This window comes from Pseudorca crassidens, chromosome 16 (genome assembly GCF_039906515.1).
Source record: "Pseudorca crassidens isolate mPseCra1 chromosome 16, mPseCra1.hap1, whole genome shotgun sequence".
NCBI classification, from domain to species: domain Eukaryota; kingdom Metazoa; phylum Chordata; class Mammalia; order Artiodactyla; family Delphinidae; genus Pseudorca; species Pseudorca crassidens.
Window position 1 is genome coordinate 48,266,848 of NC_090311.1, and position 16,340 is coordinate 48,283,187.

Sequence of the window (16,340 nt, forward strand, 5' to 3'; positions counted from 1 at the left end):
GACCCTAGGACAGCTCCTTTGTCCTTCTGAGCCTCCACCCGTCTGCTGGCTCCCACTGCCCAGTGGTGAGAGGTGCTGAGTAGGCACGAGTGCCCCCCACTTCCTGGCCACCAGCGTGGATGGGCAGCAGGTTCCCTGAGGCTGATCCGACCGCTTCCTGCTGCCCCGCCTCTGTGCTGGTGCGGTTCTCCTGATTCCCATGGGGACACGCTTGGTGGAGCTACCTCCCCCCGTGTCTCCCGCACCCCCAGTGTCCCAGACCCGCGTCCTCCCAGGGCACACGGGAACTGGCCTGCGTTGTTGGCTGCCCCTGTGGGGACCAGGCCGAGGGTGAGGGGGGCCGGACGAGACTCACCGGGTGGGCCGGCCCAGGCTACTTCCTCTCTTTGTTGTCCCCGTGCTTTTTTTTTCCTTCTGAGACTTAACTTGAAGACAACGTCACCAGCGCTGGTAGTTTCTGGAGTCACCCACAGAGGCTGAGTCCGCCCCAAGCCAAGATGATCCTGACACTGCTGCTCAGCGTCGGGGGGCCCCTGGGCTGGGGGCTGCTGGGGGCCTGGGCCCAGGTCCCCAGTACCAGGTTCTCCGATCCACACAGCCCCAGGCCACCTGGGGTCTGGAGGGCAGAGGCTGAGGACAGGGACCCCGTCAGACGGTAAGGAGGGCCTGGACCTGGGGGAGGAAGTGGTACAGGATCTGAGTCCCAGCTCAGCCAAAGCAGGGACTCTCTGGACTTCAGTTACCCATACGTGAAATGGGCTCATACTACCTACCTGCTGGACCAGCTGTGAGGCTGAATGAGGTGCTAGGTGGCAGGCTCCCCTTTAGGAGGCCACCCCCAGCCGGCCCGGACTGGGTACCCCAGGGCCCAGCCTAAGGACCACAGGAAGTTCCCCGCCTACCCATGGCAGGGAAGGGGCCTGGAGGTTGGACAGGGCGGGAGCACTCTATGCCATTGACCACCGGGGTGCTGAGGGGCTGGGGTTCTGGAAGTTTCTAGCTGACCTGGGAGTGGCTCCTATTCTTCGAAGTAAGTCAGTTCTGAAAGCTGAGCCCAGTTGAGGCTGGCGCGGCCTAAGCCACAGAAGACAGATGCTCCTGGGGACTGGACTTGGATCTGAGCGCCCAGGGGGACCGGCATGGGCCCTCATCCTGGCCCTAACAGTCGAGCAGTGAGCAGACAGGGTGCCCTGCTCTATTTCAGGAACGAAAAGGAGGCTGTGGCACCCAGCGAGCTCTGCTTCGGCAGCCCTCTGGAAATGGGCGGAATGGTGTTATGGCTAGACCAGGACACCCTTTTCCAGCCTTTCTGTGTGTCCAGGGCCAGGGATCCTCCTGCTGATAAGGTGCTGGGAATGCGGGTCCCTCCTCAGGGTACCCCTCAGGCAGAGCAGCAGGTGCCATTTATCGGACCCATCCCTGGGCTGGGCATCTTGCCACGTGTTACCTCAATCCTCCTTACAGCCCCGGTTACAGAGGAGCCTGGGGCTCAGAGAGGCTAAGCAGCTGGCTAAGGTCACACAGCTGAGGAGAGCTAGAACCAGGATCTGAGTCTGACTCTAGAGATCATACTCTGGTCCCAGTCCCAGGGGTGCCTATTCCCCCCTCCCCCTCCCCGCCCAAACCAGACTTGGTTGAGGGCATCTGTAAGGATTTGGAGGGTGAGAGAGGCCAATTTACGAGTCTCCCGTCTGGCTGGCCGAGATTCACCGTCACGTGGGCCTGGCCCAAACCTTCCTGGGACAGTTCTCATACAGCTCTGACACTTCAAGGTGAATGTGTTTGTTAGACACTTGCCCGAAAGCAGATCTGACCAGGGAGAGGCAGGAGGGTGAGAGCAAGCGAGTGTGCACTGCCGCTAGGTGATGGAGGGGCAGGCCATGTGGGAGGAGAGGGGAGAAGTTGGCCTGGAGAGACCCCCTTTCCTGCACCATTCCCAGTTCTGCTCAGAGCTGGGAGGTGCACATGGCTCTTGGTGGGGGAACCCAGTCACCCAGCTCTGATTTCAGGACCAAGGATCCAGCCTTCCCTCCCCAAAGCCCCCAACTCCAAGCCCCTGTCTCTGGGTGGCCGGCCTCCCTCTGATGAAAGGGAGTATGAGGGGCCCAAGCGGCTGGGCAGGAGGTAGGAGATGCTTCTCTTTCTCCCCCACTCCCACCCCGGGGCTGTGGGGAGAGACTGCGTTCCATTAGCCCCAGGGAGGGTGGGTCTCCGGACTGCTCAAGACCTGAGGGGGTCACTCAGCCATGGCCTGGTGGTCTCAGTGTGTGCAGGTGTGTGTGCAAGGGTACCCTGGCCCGGGAACACCCAGGCAGGAGTCCCAAGCCCTGGTCCCAGGAACCTCCAGGGGGTCCCATCGGGCCTGCTGGTCTCCTGCCTACAACCCAAAAGCTGCAGCCCCCACAGGTCAAGCCCAGGTTGTCGAGGCCTCAGGAGGGTCTGGTGAGAAAGGAAGGAAGCGCCGCGCGGCTTCCTCAGGCTGATTGCTTCCCGTGTTCCCGTGAGGGGAGAGGCGGAAACGCAGCCCCAGCCCTGCTCCTGCTATGGGGAAGGGGAGGCGGACAGCTCTCCACAGCCAAGCAGGGGCACCACACCACCCACGCCACCCGCCACGAGCCTGGCGGGCCCGCCCCCTGGCTGCCAGAGCCAGGGCCCTGCCCTGCATTTGCCCCTCATACCTGTATCCAGGGCCTGGGGGCCAGGGTAGGCCCTGGACACAGACCCAGATAAGATGCCTTGTGGACTTCCCTGGTGGCACAGTGTCTAAGACTCTGCGCTCCCAACGTAGGGCGCCTGGGTTTGATCCCTGGTCAGGGAACTAGATCCCACATGCATGCTGCAGCTAAGTGTTCGTGTACCGCAACTAAGGAGCCTGCGAGCCCCACCTAAGACCCGGCGCAACCAAATAAATAAAGATAAATAAATTTAAAAGAAAAAAAAAAAGACCCTTTGAAAGGAGAAGCTCGAACAAAACAATGTGGTGCTGGATGCCAGGTCTCAGGATGCGGGAGGGACATGGCTGGTGCTTCCTAGGTCACCCAGGAGCCCGTGGGGCTGGGCCCAGTAAGCCAGCAACGTGGGTATTCGGACTTTGTGGGGAAGAGGCTCTTTCTTTGATCCCAGGTTTTCGTGGGGGTGGGGAGAGCAGGAGGTTAAGATGTGGGTTCCTCAGACACATGAGCGCTTCCCAGGCAGGACTGAGCCTGCTGAGGGGACTGAGCTAAGACCCAGGCAAGGTGCTCCATCTCCACATTGTTGTGACAGTACTGCAAGGTCACCCCTGTTCTCTCCACTTTACATGTTGTGAGGCTCAGAGGGGTGGGGTCGCCACCAGGGGCCACACAGCTCCTAAGTGATGGGTCAGGCCCACATCGGCTGGGCTGCAAATCCCAGGTGTCCTCAGTTCTGTCTCCCCTAAGAGGGGTGGGAGTGTAGGAGCCGCTCCTCCCAGCAGCCCAGCTGGCCCCCGTCACCAGCATCAGTGTCTCCACAAGGAGCGTTTGCAACTTTTGCAGCTGGGAGCTTGTGGCCCAGAGGAGTCGCGCATATCTCTGGAGGTCACACAGGAGCAGAGTGGAGCCCAGACCGCTGGTCTCCGGGCCAAGCTGTACCTCCTGCACCTGTATCTGTTCTCCAAGGCACAGGGCCCTGAGCACTAACAGGGAAGAGCCCCACTGGCGTGAGCTATGCTCAGGGATGGACACCAAGTGGGCCTTGGGCTCCTCTGTGGCTTAGAGACCAAGCCCGGCAAACTTCTCCCATGGAGTCATCACAATCACAGCCGCATCCAGGACCTCAGAGAGCCAGCATGCTAAGAACACAACTTCCTTCCACAGAAAGACTTAAAGGGCAGTCGGAGGTACGTTTTACTGGCTGGTTAAGAGGCACTTAAGTGTCCCAATGGGCCATAGCGGCAGCGCATTTATAATTCAGGAGGCTCAGGCTAACAGTCCTTTCCCTGCCAGAGGCTTTCTCTGCCTTCCTTATAGCCTCTCCCCACGGAGGGGCTGGGAGTGGGAGTCTTCTCCACACTTTCAGGACTGGAAGAAGGGCCTTGCTCAAGGTCACCCTGAGTCCAGGGACAGGGAAGGGAGGAGAGCCCAGGCCACCCAGTTCCTATTAGAAGCTCCAAGGGGGGCAGCAGACTCTCTCCTGCCTGGGGCAGGAGGGCATCAGAGGCCATGTCAGAGGCCCAGGACAGGCCCAAAGCAGGCTGGAGACCCTCACGCTCATTTCTAGGCTGGCACCTGCCTCTCAGTAGACCACTGGGAGATGAGAGTGCCAAGAGGGCCAGGGCCCGAGGCCAGGAGGCAGTGAGAACAATGGGGCGCTTCAGCGAGCTGGGCCGGGGGCTCAGTGTACCAGCGAGAAACCGCCAAGAGCCGGAGGAAACCAAAGCAAAGGTCAGGAATGTTCCCAGGCTTCTGGGCCAGCAGCCTGTACTGTGCCAAGGGAGGGGAGCGTGGGCAGGGAGAACGGCGGCTGCTGGAGCCTGAGGTTTGGGCAGGTCAGGAGAGAAAGTTCCTGGGCAGGAAGGGTGGGCGGCACTGCTTCCAGTTCTAGGAACCCGAGGTGGAAAGTCCCGGTCACTCCCTGCAGGCTAGCCCAGACCCGGTGCTCCCAGGGTACAGGCCTCCTGGACCCTCTGCAGCCGTTCAGAGGGCACGCGACAAGCAGAACTTAGTTTACAGCGGGTGTTTCTCAGCCTTGCACTATTGACATTGCCAAATACACCTGGGGCGAATCCCCTCTCCTCCCAACACACGCCCCGTTGAGAACAACTGGTTTACAGAAATAACTTCTCTCTAGGTCTGAGCATGTTCCAGGAATTTCCATGGGGCCCAGGGCAAGGTGCGGGCTGCAGTCGCTGATCCTTGAAACAGTCTGTGCAGGTGGCCACCTTGCCCCCCGGCCCTAACCTCTGGGCCCAGCACTTTCACAGTCCCCTATTTCTGTGTTGAGTGCACATCCTTTGCTTCCATCCTGATTTTCACATGTCCCTTTTACCATTTACTAGTCCCTCGGGGATGTACGGGTCTCTTCCGGGTCTCTGTTCCCACTGACTGGCTTGACAAATCTTGTGCCAACGTCCCACTGTTTTCTGGATTGATTTTATTTTTTGGGCCACACCCGCACAGCTTGTGGGATCTTAGTTCCCAGACCAGGGATTGAACCCGCACCCTCGGCATCAAAAGCGCAGGGTCTTAACCGCTGGACCACCGGGGAATTCACGTCCCACTGTTTTCATTCCTTGGCATTAGAGTCAGTCATAACAGTTAGATGAAGAACTCCTCATTCGTTGTCTTCCAAAATGTTCTTACCTGTTCATCTGCATTTTCTCTTCCAGATAGAAATTATTTTATTTTTAAGTTTCGTTTTTATTAGTTATACACACACATAAGCAGGGCTTGGAAAACTCTGGCATGGTGGGTCAAATCTGGCTCCCCACCTGTTTTATAAATAAAGTTTTATTAGAATGCAGCCATGCCCATTATTTACATCCTGTCAGTGTCGGCTTTCCTGCTACAATGGCCAAATTGAGTAGAAGTAACAGTCTGTATGTCCTGGAAAGCCTATGCGTCCTTTTTCCTCCCTGCACACTTTTGGTTTTCCCTGAAATAAACAATTGTCTTTGTTTTAGTTTTTTTCCTTTTGCTTAGTTTTTTTTCCTTTTTTTTTCCTTTTGCTTAGTGTCTTTGTCACCGTTCAATTCCAAACTCTCAGCCAGCTGTCCACATCTGCTCTCCACCTTCATTCATGTCAGGCGTTTGACCACCTGTGTCTTCTTGGAGACGCCTCTCTGATCCTCCAGCCATGCTCTAGGCTGGACCATTGCTCACTCACCCCCTGCCTGTCATTGTCCTGGGGTCTCCCTTTACCTCGTTTCTGTGCTGGAACTCTTGTTTCCTGATGCCATGATTTCCTGTTTCTTGGTGTTCTCTTGTTTTGGTGGAACATTTCTGGCACAGTGGTCCTCAATCCTGGGCTATGCCTTAGAATGACCCAGAGAGCGTTAAAATGCAGAAGACCAGGCCTTAATCCCAGAGAATCTCCTTTAACTGGCCTGGGGTGGGGCCTGTAGGCTCACATTTTTAAAGTGCCACAGGACGCTTCTGATGTGAAGGTCTGATGGCAAGATTGCAAACCACTGCTCTAGTAGCTCCCTGATGAGGGTCCTGGGGAGGGAAATGCTTTGAAATCAATCTGGCTTGTTGAAAATGTCTTAATTTTGTGCTCCTTAAATTGATAATTAGGCTGGGTATAGGATTCTAAATTGGAAATAATTTTCCTTCAGTATTTTGAAGGTGATTCTCCACTATGTTTTAGTGTCTGGTACTGCTGTTGGGAGGTTCAAGGCTATTCTATTTACTGATATGTGTGTGTGTGTGTGAGTGTGTGTGTGTGTGTGTGTGTGTGTGTGTGTGCACGTGCTGGGGAGGGGCTTGATTTTTTTCTCTGGAAAGTGTAGAATCATTCTCATTCCCAGAGTTCCAAAATTTCACAACGATGTGCTTTGCTGTGCGTTTATTTTCATTGTATTGTGGGTAACTAGTGGGCCCTTTGAATCTGAAATTCCACGTCCTTCTCTTCTGGACTATTCATTTGGTTGTTTTCATCAGTGATTCCCTCCCTCTGTTCTCTCTTTCTGGAACTCCTATTGTTTGGATGTTGGATTCCCAACACTGGTCCTCTATTTTTCTGATCTTTTCTGTCCTATTTTCCATCTCTGTTTGCTCTTCTTTTAGGGAAATTTATTTAACTTTACCCTTTAACATTTCTATTAAATTTCTCTTGCATTTCTACCATTATAGTTTTAATTTCCAAGGGTTCTTTTTTGTTCTCTCAGTGTTCTGCCCCCATTTTTAAAGTGGCTTCTTTTTCTTGTTTCTGGAACGCAGTAAGTTCTCTTATCAGTCTGGGAATATTAATGCAAATCTGGGGGGAAGTTCTTTTCTCCCTGCACAGTCTTGGTTTTCTTCAAGTTGATTTTCTTACATTTGCTCGTTTTGACCTCCCACTTTTGTAAGAGATTTTCCTCAGGGGTCATCATTGGATGTCTGGCCGCTTAAGAGTAGAGAGGCTGGGAAGCTGATTGGAAGCTGGGTGGATGGGTGATCTGTTTTGTTATAGGATGCTCTGCTGGGCTAGTTCACTGGGGGGAACCCCTGGTGTCAGCGTCTTTAAGTTTTTCCCCTCAAGTGGGGTCAATTTTCTGAGAAGCTTTTTCAGTCTGCTGCCAAGAGGGTAAAGGCCAGCTGCCAGGCTTCTGGGAGCCAAGTGGGAAGGCAGGCTGCGTGGTCTCAGCACTCAAAATAGATAGAGTCACTCAATCCCCCTCAACTCACCCCACTGCCGTCCCCAGCAGTATCCCTGTGTGATGGTACCTGGTGGGCCCGGGGCAGAGATCAGCTCCAGAGAATTAAATCGCAGCCTGAGAGCCACTCAATCACGAAGGGCCCTGAACATCGCCTCCCAACATCTCACAAATGTGGTCCTTTCTCCTGAAATCCACCACCATGGTCCAGTCAGTCCACGCTGCCATTATCTCCCACCTAGACCCCTGACACCACCACCTACATCTTGCCCCCTCCCATCCTTTCTGTACCCAGGAACCAGGGTGGCTCTTCCATGTCACCTCCCTGCTTAAGCTCCTCCACGGCTCCGCATGCCTTCAGGATGGAGCCCTGTCCTCAGGGGGCCCTCAAGCCCTGCACGGTCTGGCTTCTCCTTACCCCCATCGCCTCTCCTTGGCAGCCCTCTCCGCGCTCCCAGCCTCCGCAACTCAGTGGGGCCACATACCTCTGTCACAGCTCCCAGTGCTTCACCTCATTCCCTCCACGTAAGATGCAGCCTAATCATCCCCTCCTCCCCAAAGTCTCCCCAGGTCCTAGCACCTATCACACCATCTGAGACCACCCACTCTCCCTTGGGACCCTGAAGAGAAGGTCTGAGCCTCCACATTGGCACTGAGCCGGAGCCCAGCACCCGCTCTCACCAGGTGCTACATCGAACAGAGCCATGGAGGTCATTACCACTTGCAACGCTGGAGAGCTCTGCTCCGAGAGCTGACGGCGTGGAGAAGGGCCTTCTGACCTCTTGCTGAGGGCATCAGCTCTGCCCCCAGATCTGTGAGCTGGGGCTCTGCCAGCAGTGAGCAGCCCTCCACCCTGGATGCACGGCAGCACACGCTGGTGGAGGGCACAGGAGGCAGGGTGACCTCCCGGGTGTTCAGGATGCCGAGTGTGACCCCACACCACTCGTTACAACCTCAGTGTGGGTGGCCTTTTCCACAGAAGGAACTGCTCGGCCTGGCTGCCTTCCCCTACAACTGTTTGAGAGTCCATTTCCACAATGGCCATGATGGGGCACGACCAGAGCAGGCGCCCTCCCCGCAGCCGGGTCTCCGGTGAGGAAGGATGTGGGTGGTAATGGGAATGGGGCAGGCTGCCAGGGCCGCCAGAGCGGGCAGGACAGCAGTGTTCACTGGGCACTTGGGAAGAGCCAGGCACTTGATACTCCTTTGTCCACCTGGAGGAGAGTATTATGATCTCCATCGTGTAGATGGGAAACGAAAACTCCCTAAGTGCCTCACTTGAGGTCACACAACCAGAAAATGTGAAGGATTCGAACCCAGGACTCTCCAGCCCCAGCAGCACCACGCTGCCTCCCTGGCACCAGGAGAAACAGAGATCCCTTCCTGACTCTGGTGGTAACTCTGTGATTGCGGGGGGCGGGGCTCCTGAGCCTCTCTGTGCTGACCCGGGAGTGAGGGGCGCTTCCTGGAAGGCCACGGAGCAGGTGCCCTTGCAGGCGGGGTCTGTGGGGCTTTTGCTCTGGAGCAGAGGAATGGATAATGCAGAGCGCTCCCTTCTCAGGCTAATGGATTCCAGAATCCCCCAGACTGGGTAGGGCAGAGAGGCAGGGGCGGTGGAGGGGGCGGGGCGCTCGGCACTGGCTCCCTGCTGACCTCTAGCAGTGGGGGGCCTGGGTGTGGCTCAGCAGCCCTCTCCTCTGGCTTTTTTCCAGTAACTGGTGTCCCTACCAGAAGTCCAGGCTGGTCACCTTTGTAGCTGCTTGCAAAACAGAGAAATTCCTCGTCCACTCACAGCAGCCATGTCCACACGGGGCTCCAGACTGCCAGAAAGTGAAAGTCATGTGAGTCGGGGTGCAGCAGGGTGGGCTATTCGTCCAGGCCCTGTGCCGGCTCCCCCTAGAGTCGCTGAGCCAGCCGTCTTCCCGCAGGTACCGCGTGGCCCACAAGCCGGTGTACCAGGTCAAGCAGAAGGTGCTGGCCTCCGTGGCATGGAGGTGCTGCCCGGGCTTTGTGGGACCCGACTGCCAGCACCACGGTAGGGTTCCCTGTGATCCCCCTTCCCCCTTGACCTCTGACCCCAGAGGTCATGCAGCCCCTCTGACCTCTGGTGTCAACATCTGATGCTTCTCTGCAGATCCCAGGGCGATTCCTGAGCCTGAAGATCCAGGTGATAGCCTCCAGGAGCCTTGGGATGGGCCAGTTGACTTTGAACCTGGTATGCTGCTTTCCTGGAAGGAACAGGATGGACAGGCGGGAAGAAAGAACCCATGTGCCCAGGGCTCTTCTCCTCTGATAGGGTAGTGCCATTTCAGAGAAGCTATGTCCCCAGAATCAGCAGGGGTCCCTCTGTGGCCCTGTGTCACCCTGCCCCCACACCAAGGCAGCCAGGTTCCAGGGCCCTCAGTGACTTGCCTGCTGGCCAAGCACACGCACCCTTTCCCTTGACCCCATTTTCTGGGAAGGACAGCTTCATCCGGCACCCTCCTTGCCCCCTGAACTGCATAAGCTCCCATGTCCTGGGAGAAGCCTCCCCACAGTCCCCCTAACCAGGGCCAGGAAGTCATGCTGTCCCTGGTGATGATCAGCACAGCAGAACCACCAAGTGACACCACTGGTGAGGCTTTCAAGGCCGGGCCATAGTTGGGATGGGGAATAAGTTTCATCATGCGGTGAACTCCTATCTATTGACAAGGGCTGACTAGAATGATGTCGAGAAGCCGTGCCCCTGTGACTGAGGAGGAAAGTGTGCCACGGTGGATTAGTCATGTCTGCTGTGGGTTTAGGGGGCAGGGTGAGGGCTCACTTGCCATGCATTTGCCCTTCTGGAGTTAAAGGCTTCTAAGCTCCTGCTCAGAGGACATCAGGACACAGCTCCCTGTTTCAATCCCCAAATTTCCTCTCTGCATCTCATGTTCTGCCCAGGCCTGGGAAGTTAGACACTTATGTCTCATGTGTATTCAGGCCACCGGGATGCAGACATCAGCGACATGGTGGAGCAGCAGGAACGCCGGCTGGGAGATCTCCAGAATGACATTCACCAGGTGGCAGACAGCCTCCCAGGCCTATGGAAGGCCCTGGCAAGCAACCTCACAGTGGCAATAACTGAGGCAAATCAGACAGAGCTTGGTGAGTGGCAGGTTCCATGGGCTGAGGAAGAGCCCAGTCACATCCTAGGGGATGAGTGGGAGGGCGAGCAGGAAGGCCCATACCTCAGAGCCCCCACCCCCACCCCCCCGCCTCCTCAGTCACCCCCTGGGGAGGCTGTCTGCTCCCGAAGGGCTTGTGTAAACACGTGCATCTGTCGTAGAGTTTCCCGGCAGATCCTTGGAGCAAGTGCTACTGCCCCACATCAACACCTTCCTGCAAGGACATCTCAGCCCCATGTGGAGAAGCTTCAACCAAAGCCTGCACAGCCTCTCCCAGGCCATAAGAAACTTATCTCTTGATGTGGAGGCCAACCGACAGGCCCTCAAGAGGGTCCAGGAGAGCTCTGTGGCCAGAGCTGACTTCCAGGATCTTGGTGCCAAATTTGAGACCAAGGTCCAGGAGAACACCCAGAGGGTGGGCCAGCTACGGCAGGATGTGGAGGGCCACCTGCATGCCCAGCACCTGTCCCTGCACCAGTCCCTCTTGGAGGTCCAGGCCGATGTGGACACCAAGCTGAAGAAGCTCCTTAAGGCCCAGGAGTCCCCGGGGGTCAATGGCAGCCTGGTCCTGGTGGCAGCAGGGGCAGCAGCGAGGCCGGAACCAGAGAGCCTGCAGGCCAGGCTGGGTCAGCTGCAGAGGAACCTCTCTGCACTGCATGTGACCACTGCCCACAGGGAAGAGGAGTTACAGGGCACCCTCGCAGACATGAAGGCCACCCTCGCCCAGCACGTGGATGAGATCAAGGAGCTGTATTTGGAATCCGATGACACCTACGAACAGATCAGCAAGGTAGAACGGCAGGTGCAGGAGCTTCAGGTGAACCACACAGCTCTGCGCGAGCTGCGGGTGATCCTGATGGAGAAGTCACTGATCATGGAGGAGAACAAGGAGGACATGGAGCGGCAGCTCCTGGAGCTCAACCTCACCCTCCAGCACCTGCAGGGCGGCCACGCGGACCTCATCAAGTACGTCAAGGACTGCAACTGCCAGAAACTCTACTTTGACCTGGATGTCATCCGGGAGGGCCAGCGGGACACCACGCGTGCACTGGAAGAGACCCAGATGAGCCTGGACGAGCGGCGCCAGCGGGACGGCTCCTCCCTGCAGGCCCTGAGCAGCACGGTGGCTGCCCTGTCGCTGGCGGTGGATGCGCACCAGGTGGCGGCCGAGCGGGCGCGGGCCGACGCTGCACGGCTCCGGAGTCAGCTGCGCACGCTGGGCAGCGAGGTGAGTGCGCTAAGGGCCGCCGAGGGCGAGATGCGACGCGAGATCCGCCGGCTGCACGGATCCTTCGCGGCCCTGCTGGAGGACGCGCTGCGGCACGAGGCCGTGCTGGCCGCCCTCTTCGGGGAGGAAGTGATGGAAGACATGTCCGAGGAGGCGCCCAGCCCGCTGCCCCTGCGCTACGAGCAGATCCGCACCGCCCTGCTGGACGCGGCCAGCGGGCTGCAGGAGCAGGCCCTCGGCTGGGACGCGCTGGCCGCCCGGGTGACAGCCCTGGAACGGGCCTCGGGGACCAGCGGGCAGGCCGAGCGCCTGGAGCCCAATCGGGACGCGTCGCCAGCGGCGGCCGGCGGGCCGGATCTGGCTGGGCTAGTGCAGGAGCTCCAGCGCCTGAGCTCCCGCATGGAAAGCGTGGGCGAGTGCTGCGAGGCTTCCTGGGCCGCCTCCTTCAACAGCTCCCTCGAGGGCCTTCGCGGGGAGCTCTCCACCACCGAGCACGGCTTGCAGCGGCACCAGCGCCTCTTCCACAGCCTCTTTGGGAACTTTAAAGAACTCTTGGTAGCCAACATCAGCCTGGACCTGGGGAAGCTGCAGGCCATACTGAGCAGGAAAGGGAAGAAGCAGCAGAAAGGTCTGGAAGCTCCCAGGAGGAGGGAACAGAAGCAAGTGGAGTCTTTGGAGGATGCGCATGTCAAAGGGCCGGTGCTCTGGGACGCAGGTGAGTTGTCCAGCCTGGGAAGGAGGCTGGGGGAGTCTAAGACTGTGCTCTCTGCCAACAGCGCTTCTGCCTCAGAGGGGGCCGGGGTGAAAGAGAGCAGGATGGCCATCAGTCACCACTACTCAGGACTGGCTTTGCCCTTAACCCACCTTCTATTTAGGACTAGGGAGGGGCCCCTTAAGCCACCTGGAGTATTAGGAGGTAGAAGTCACATGACTGAACTGTCAGTGAGCAGGCAGAGCCCCAGCACGGAGATGCTTGAGGCTCCTATATACACCATGGTTGCCCGCCACTCTCAACTGTAGAGCAGGGAGGGGGGATGCCTCTCTCTCCTCCATAACGACACCCTCAAATCCCTCCAGCTCAGCTCTTCGCCCGACCCCGCTTCACTCCCCATGTTCTTTAAGCTTTCCCCTGTATACAAGTGAGTGTGTGGATAGGGGCTAGTGTCCTCTGCCATGGGCAGCACCCCACAAGAGGTGAATACAGGGGAAAGCCATGGGCCCCAAAAGGAGCTCGTTCTGCTAACATAGTGGACCCATGCTGCTGCTCTGAGCCAGGTCCCCCACAATGCCTTTCTTGGGCTTTGCCATGTTGAATTATCACAACAGCTCAATGACGCGTTATCACTGCTGCCATCTTACCTGAAACAGGGTTAGTCAGGCAACTGTCCTGCTCACACATCTAGTAAGCGGCACAGAGGAACCCAGTCTGGCTGTCTCTAGGGAGCTGGCTCTTCGCCTGTGAAAGGCCCTTGACTGGCCTCTGCAGGGCCCTGGGAAGCTGCCTCTGAGGCTGAAGGGATGAGCAGCTAGCCTTCCCAGCCCCTCCCTGAGTATGGCCCTGAAAAGTGGACCCCTACACTCTGTGCCTCAAGTGACTCTACCCTGCCAGAGAGGCTGGCCTTGGAGCTACGGCCGCCTTCTCACCCAGACCTGGGGCTAAAGTACAAGGCCGCCATCTGGGCCATCTATATCCTCGTGTAGCCTGGCACGTGGGCAGTCCGAGGCCTTGCTGAGGATCCCACCGCAAGCCTGCCCTGCTCCCACTCACTCCTCCCTATGGCCCTGCAGGCCAGTGTCTCCCTGGGAGCGGTGGACATAGCACAGGCTCTAGCACCACTTACGTGTCTCAATTTCTTCCTCTGTAAAATGGAGAACCACTACCTTCATCAAAGGGTTGTCAGGAAGACTAGCAGATACATTTACCAAAAACCTAGCACAAGGCTTAACCTTTAGTAGAAACCAGTCAATGTTTCCCCATTTCTCCAGCATTTTCAGGGCTGAGGCTGTATCTACCTACACTCTTACATCTTTTTCTCCCTTGTGAGTGGTGCAAGGCCTCAACTGCCTGATAGTTTAGGTATCTGGGTTTACCACTGCAATATTTTGTTACTTAAAAAATTTTTTTCCTTAAAAGTAAAAATCCCCCCTTATTTGTCTTATGGGAAGGCCAAAGGGCTTGACTCCGCGCCCTGCAGGGAAGACCACTCTCAGTCCGCCTGCTGGCAAATCAGTGAAGCACAACCCTTCCACCAAGGAGCACGTCGGGCCCCTGGCTGGCCGTGGCGCTCCACAGAGGGCACGCTAGGCCGGCCTTGCTTCGGCGGGGTGAGCGCGCCACCTCCTGGGTGCTGGGGTAACTGCAGAGCCAGTCTTTCTCACACAGATGGGAATCCCAGCTATTCGGAACTAATTCTCAGAAAATCTTCCAGAACTAGAGAAAAGCAAAATTTTGTCATTCACGAGGTTGCTGTTGGACCGGGAGCCAAAGAGCGGAGGCTCTAGTTCTGGGACCAAGGTCACTCACTGCTATGCAAATTGCTCCTCTTTTAGGCCTTGGTTTCATCCCGAGAAGTGGGGAGCTTGGTCTCAACAGAGAGGGATGTGTGTGGGGGGGGCACAGAGAGCCCATAGCTTGAGGGAGCAACAAGGGAGCACGTGAGGAACATGACCTCATCAGTGCCGAGGCCAAGGTCGTGGCCGGAGCCCAGCAGGACTCAGCCTTCCCATCCCATCTCCTGGCCAGGCAGCCCGGCTGGCTCCTTCCTCTACACTGAGCGTCTTCTCTCGCTCCAGGCCTGTGCGTGGGCCTGGCGGGCCGCTCGCCTGTGTTCTCTGTTTCATCCTCCTTAGATTGGCTAAAGTGCTTCAGGTGGGAAGAGTACCAGAGGTCAGGAGATCCACAGCTCCCAGCTTGGTCATGTGTGTCGTCTGGGGCAAGCTTTCCCTTTCTGGGCCTGTTTCCCCCTCTGTAATCCCAGGGCTCTGAGCAACATTTTGAAAACATTAAAATGACCAGCTTGAAAAGACTTTTCTTCCCTGGTCCCACCTGCGTTTTCCTTCTCTCCCTAGGGTCCTGTGCTAAACATCCAGTAGGAGCTACCCTTCATTCCTTAATTACCTCACCAGGGTTAGCATTACTACTTTGCAGATAGGTAATATTTTCTCTCTTTCCCCTGGAATCTCAAGATCCCTAGCAGGTGGCAGGAATCTGGGAGTCAGAGACCTGGGTTCCAGTCCCCGCCTGCCACTGATAAGCCATCTAGCCTCGGATGCAAGTTAACCATGCAAGACTCGAAGTCTCCTCAATCAGGGTACTTATCTCTCAAGGATGTTGGAAAGAAGGATCAAACAAGAAAGTGCTTTGTTAAAATGTACAACAGTAGAGACAACAGACTTGTATTTTCCTTTCTCTCAACTAGTGAAATACTGAGAATTGGCCAGTTAGCTCCCAAGATACATTGCTACTAGGAATATCTGGGGTATCTAGAAATGGGACCTATTTCTAATGTTAAGAAGGCGAGGAAGGCAGGTATAATTTTCCACCTGAGGGAGTGAGGGGCTGAGCCACTAACACTTTCCTCCTGCATTCCAGGCTCCCCTGTGGCCTTCTACGCCAGCTTTTCAGAAGGGACAGATGCTCTGCAGACAGTGAAGTTCAACACTACTTACATCAACATCGGCAGCAGCTACTTCCCTGAACATGGCTATTTTCGAGCCTCTGAGCGTGGGGTCTATCTATTTGCAGTGAGCATTGAATTCGGCCCAGGGCCAGGCACCGGGCAGCTGGTGTTTGGAGGTCACCGTCGGACCCCTGTCTATACCACCAAGGAGCAGAGGGGTGGGAGCCCAGCAACGACCTTTGCCATGGCTGAGCTGCAAAAGGGTGAGAGAGTATGGTTTGAGCTAACCCAGGGATCAATAATGAAGAGAAGCCCTCCAGGCACTGCATTCGGGGGCTTCCTGATATTCAAAACCTGAGTACAAGGCACAGCTCTGACCAGACATTGTGGACTTATCCAGCTCACCTTGCCCTGGGGCTCAGGCCAGGGTTGGTCTGGAGACCATGCAGTTGGTCTAGCTCTTCCCTGGAAACCTTCTGCAAAGACAACGTGGTATTTGTGACCTCCCTCTAGACGCACTGGGTCTGGCTGTTTTTTAACGATGAGAAGGACTGGAATGCTTCTCTCCGGGCAAGACTTGGTTCGGGGACATGTGAACCTTGGGTTGGCGTGCCTTCCGAGGCGGCATGGCTTGGATTCCAACTCTTGGCCGTACCCTGTGTTCTATAGCTTCTTTGGTGTTTTGCTCCTCCTGTGGTTGGAAACCTCCATATAACACTTTAAACCTTTCTCCTGCTTCCTCTTCTCCTTCATCTTATGCTAGAAAACCATTCTTTCCTAGAAAGAATATGTTTAAATGGAAGTGACATTTTGGCCAATACTGGAAGCCAGTCTGCACGCACTGCAGGGCAGTAGGAGAAAACCAACCTGTTTTGGTATCTGTCAGTCAACAATGGAGACACAGACCTGGTTGAGCTAACCAAGCGAAACAAACTTAGTATCTTTTCCTTAGTTTCAGTCCTTCCTTGAATTTATCTGTAACTTTAATTTGACTTCTTTTTCTCCTTGTCTCATGCTGGATAAAGCCCAAG

At 56.3% G+C, this 16,340-nt stretch overlaps 1 protein-coding gene across 3 annotated transcripts; it reads left to right on the forward strand.

Moving 5' to 3' along the window:
- Positions 1–435: 435 nt before the first annotated feature.
- MMRN2 (multimerin 2) lies at positions 436–16,038 on the forward strand. 3 transcript variants are annotated; one of them, XM_067710304.1, is made up of 7 exons: positions 436–655; positions 9,028–9,156; positions 9,244–9,350; positions 9,450–9,530; positions 10,277–10,441; positions 10,623–12,404; positions 15,282–16,038. In XM_067710304.1, exons 1-7 carry the CDS (start codon positions 498–500, stop codon positions 15,665–15,667), a joined length of 2,808 nt encoding a protein of 935 aa, XP_067566405.1. In that variant the 5' UTR covers positions 436–497; the 3' UTR covers positions 15,668–16,038. The 3 variants fall into 3 exon arrangements, with proteins under 3 accessions (XP_067566405.1, XP_067566406.1, XP_067566407.1); XM_067710305.1 differs by lacking the exon at positions 436–655 and adding an exon at positions 3,722–3,859; XM_067710306.1 differs by lacking the exons at positions 436–655; positions 9,028–9,156; positions 9,244–9,350 and having other exon boundaries at positions 9,502–9,612.
- Positions 16,039–16,340: the final 302 nt, after the last annotated feature.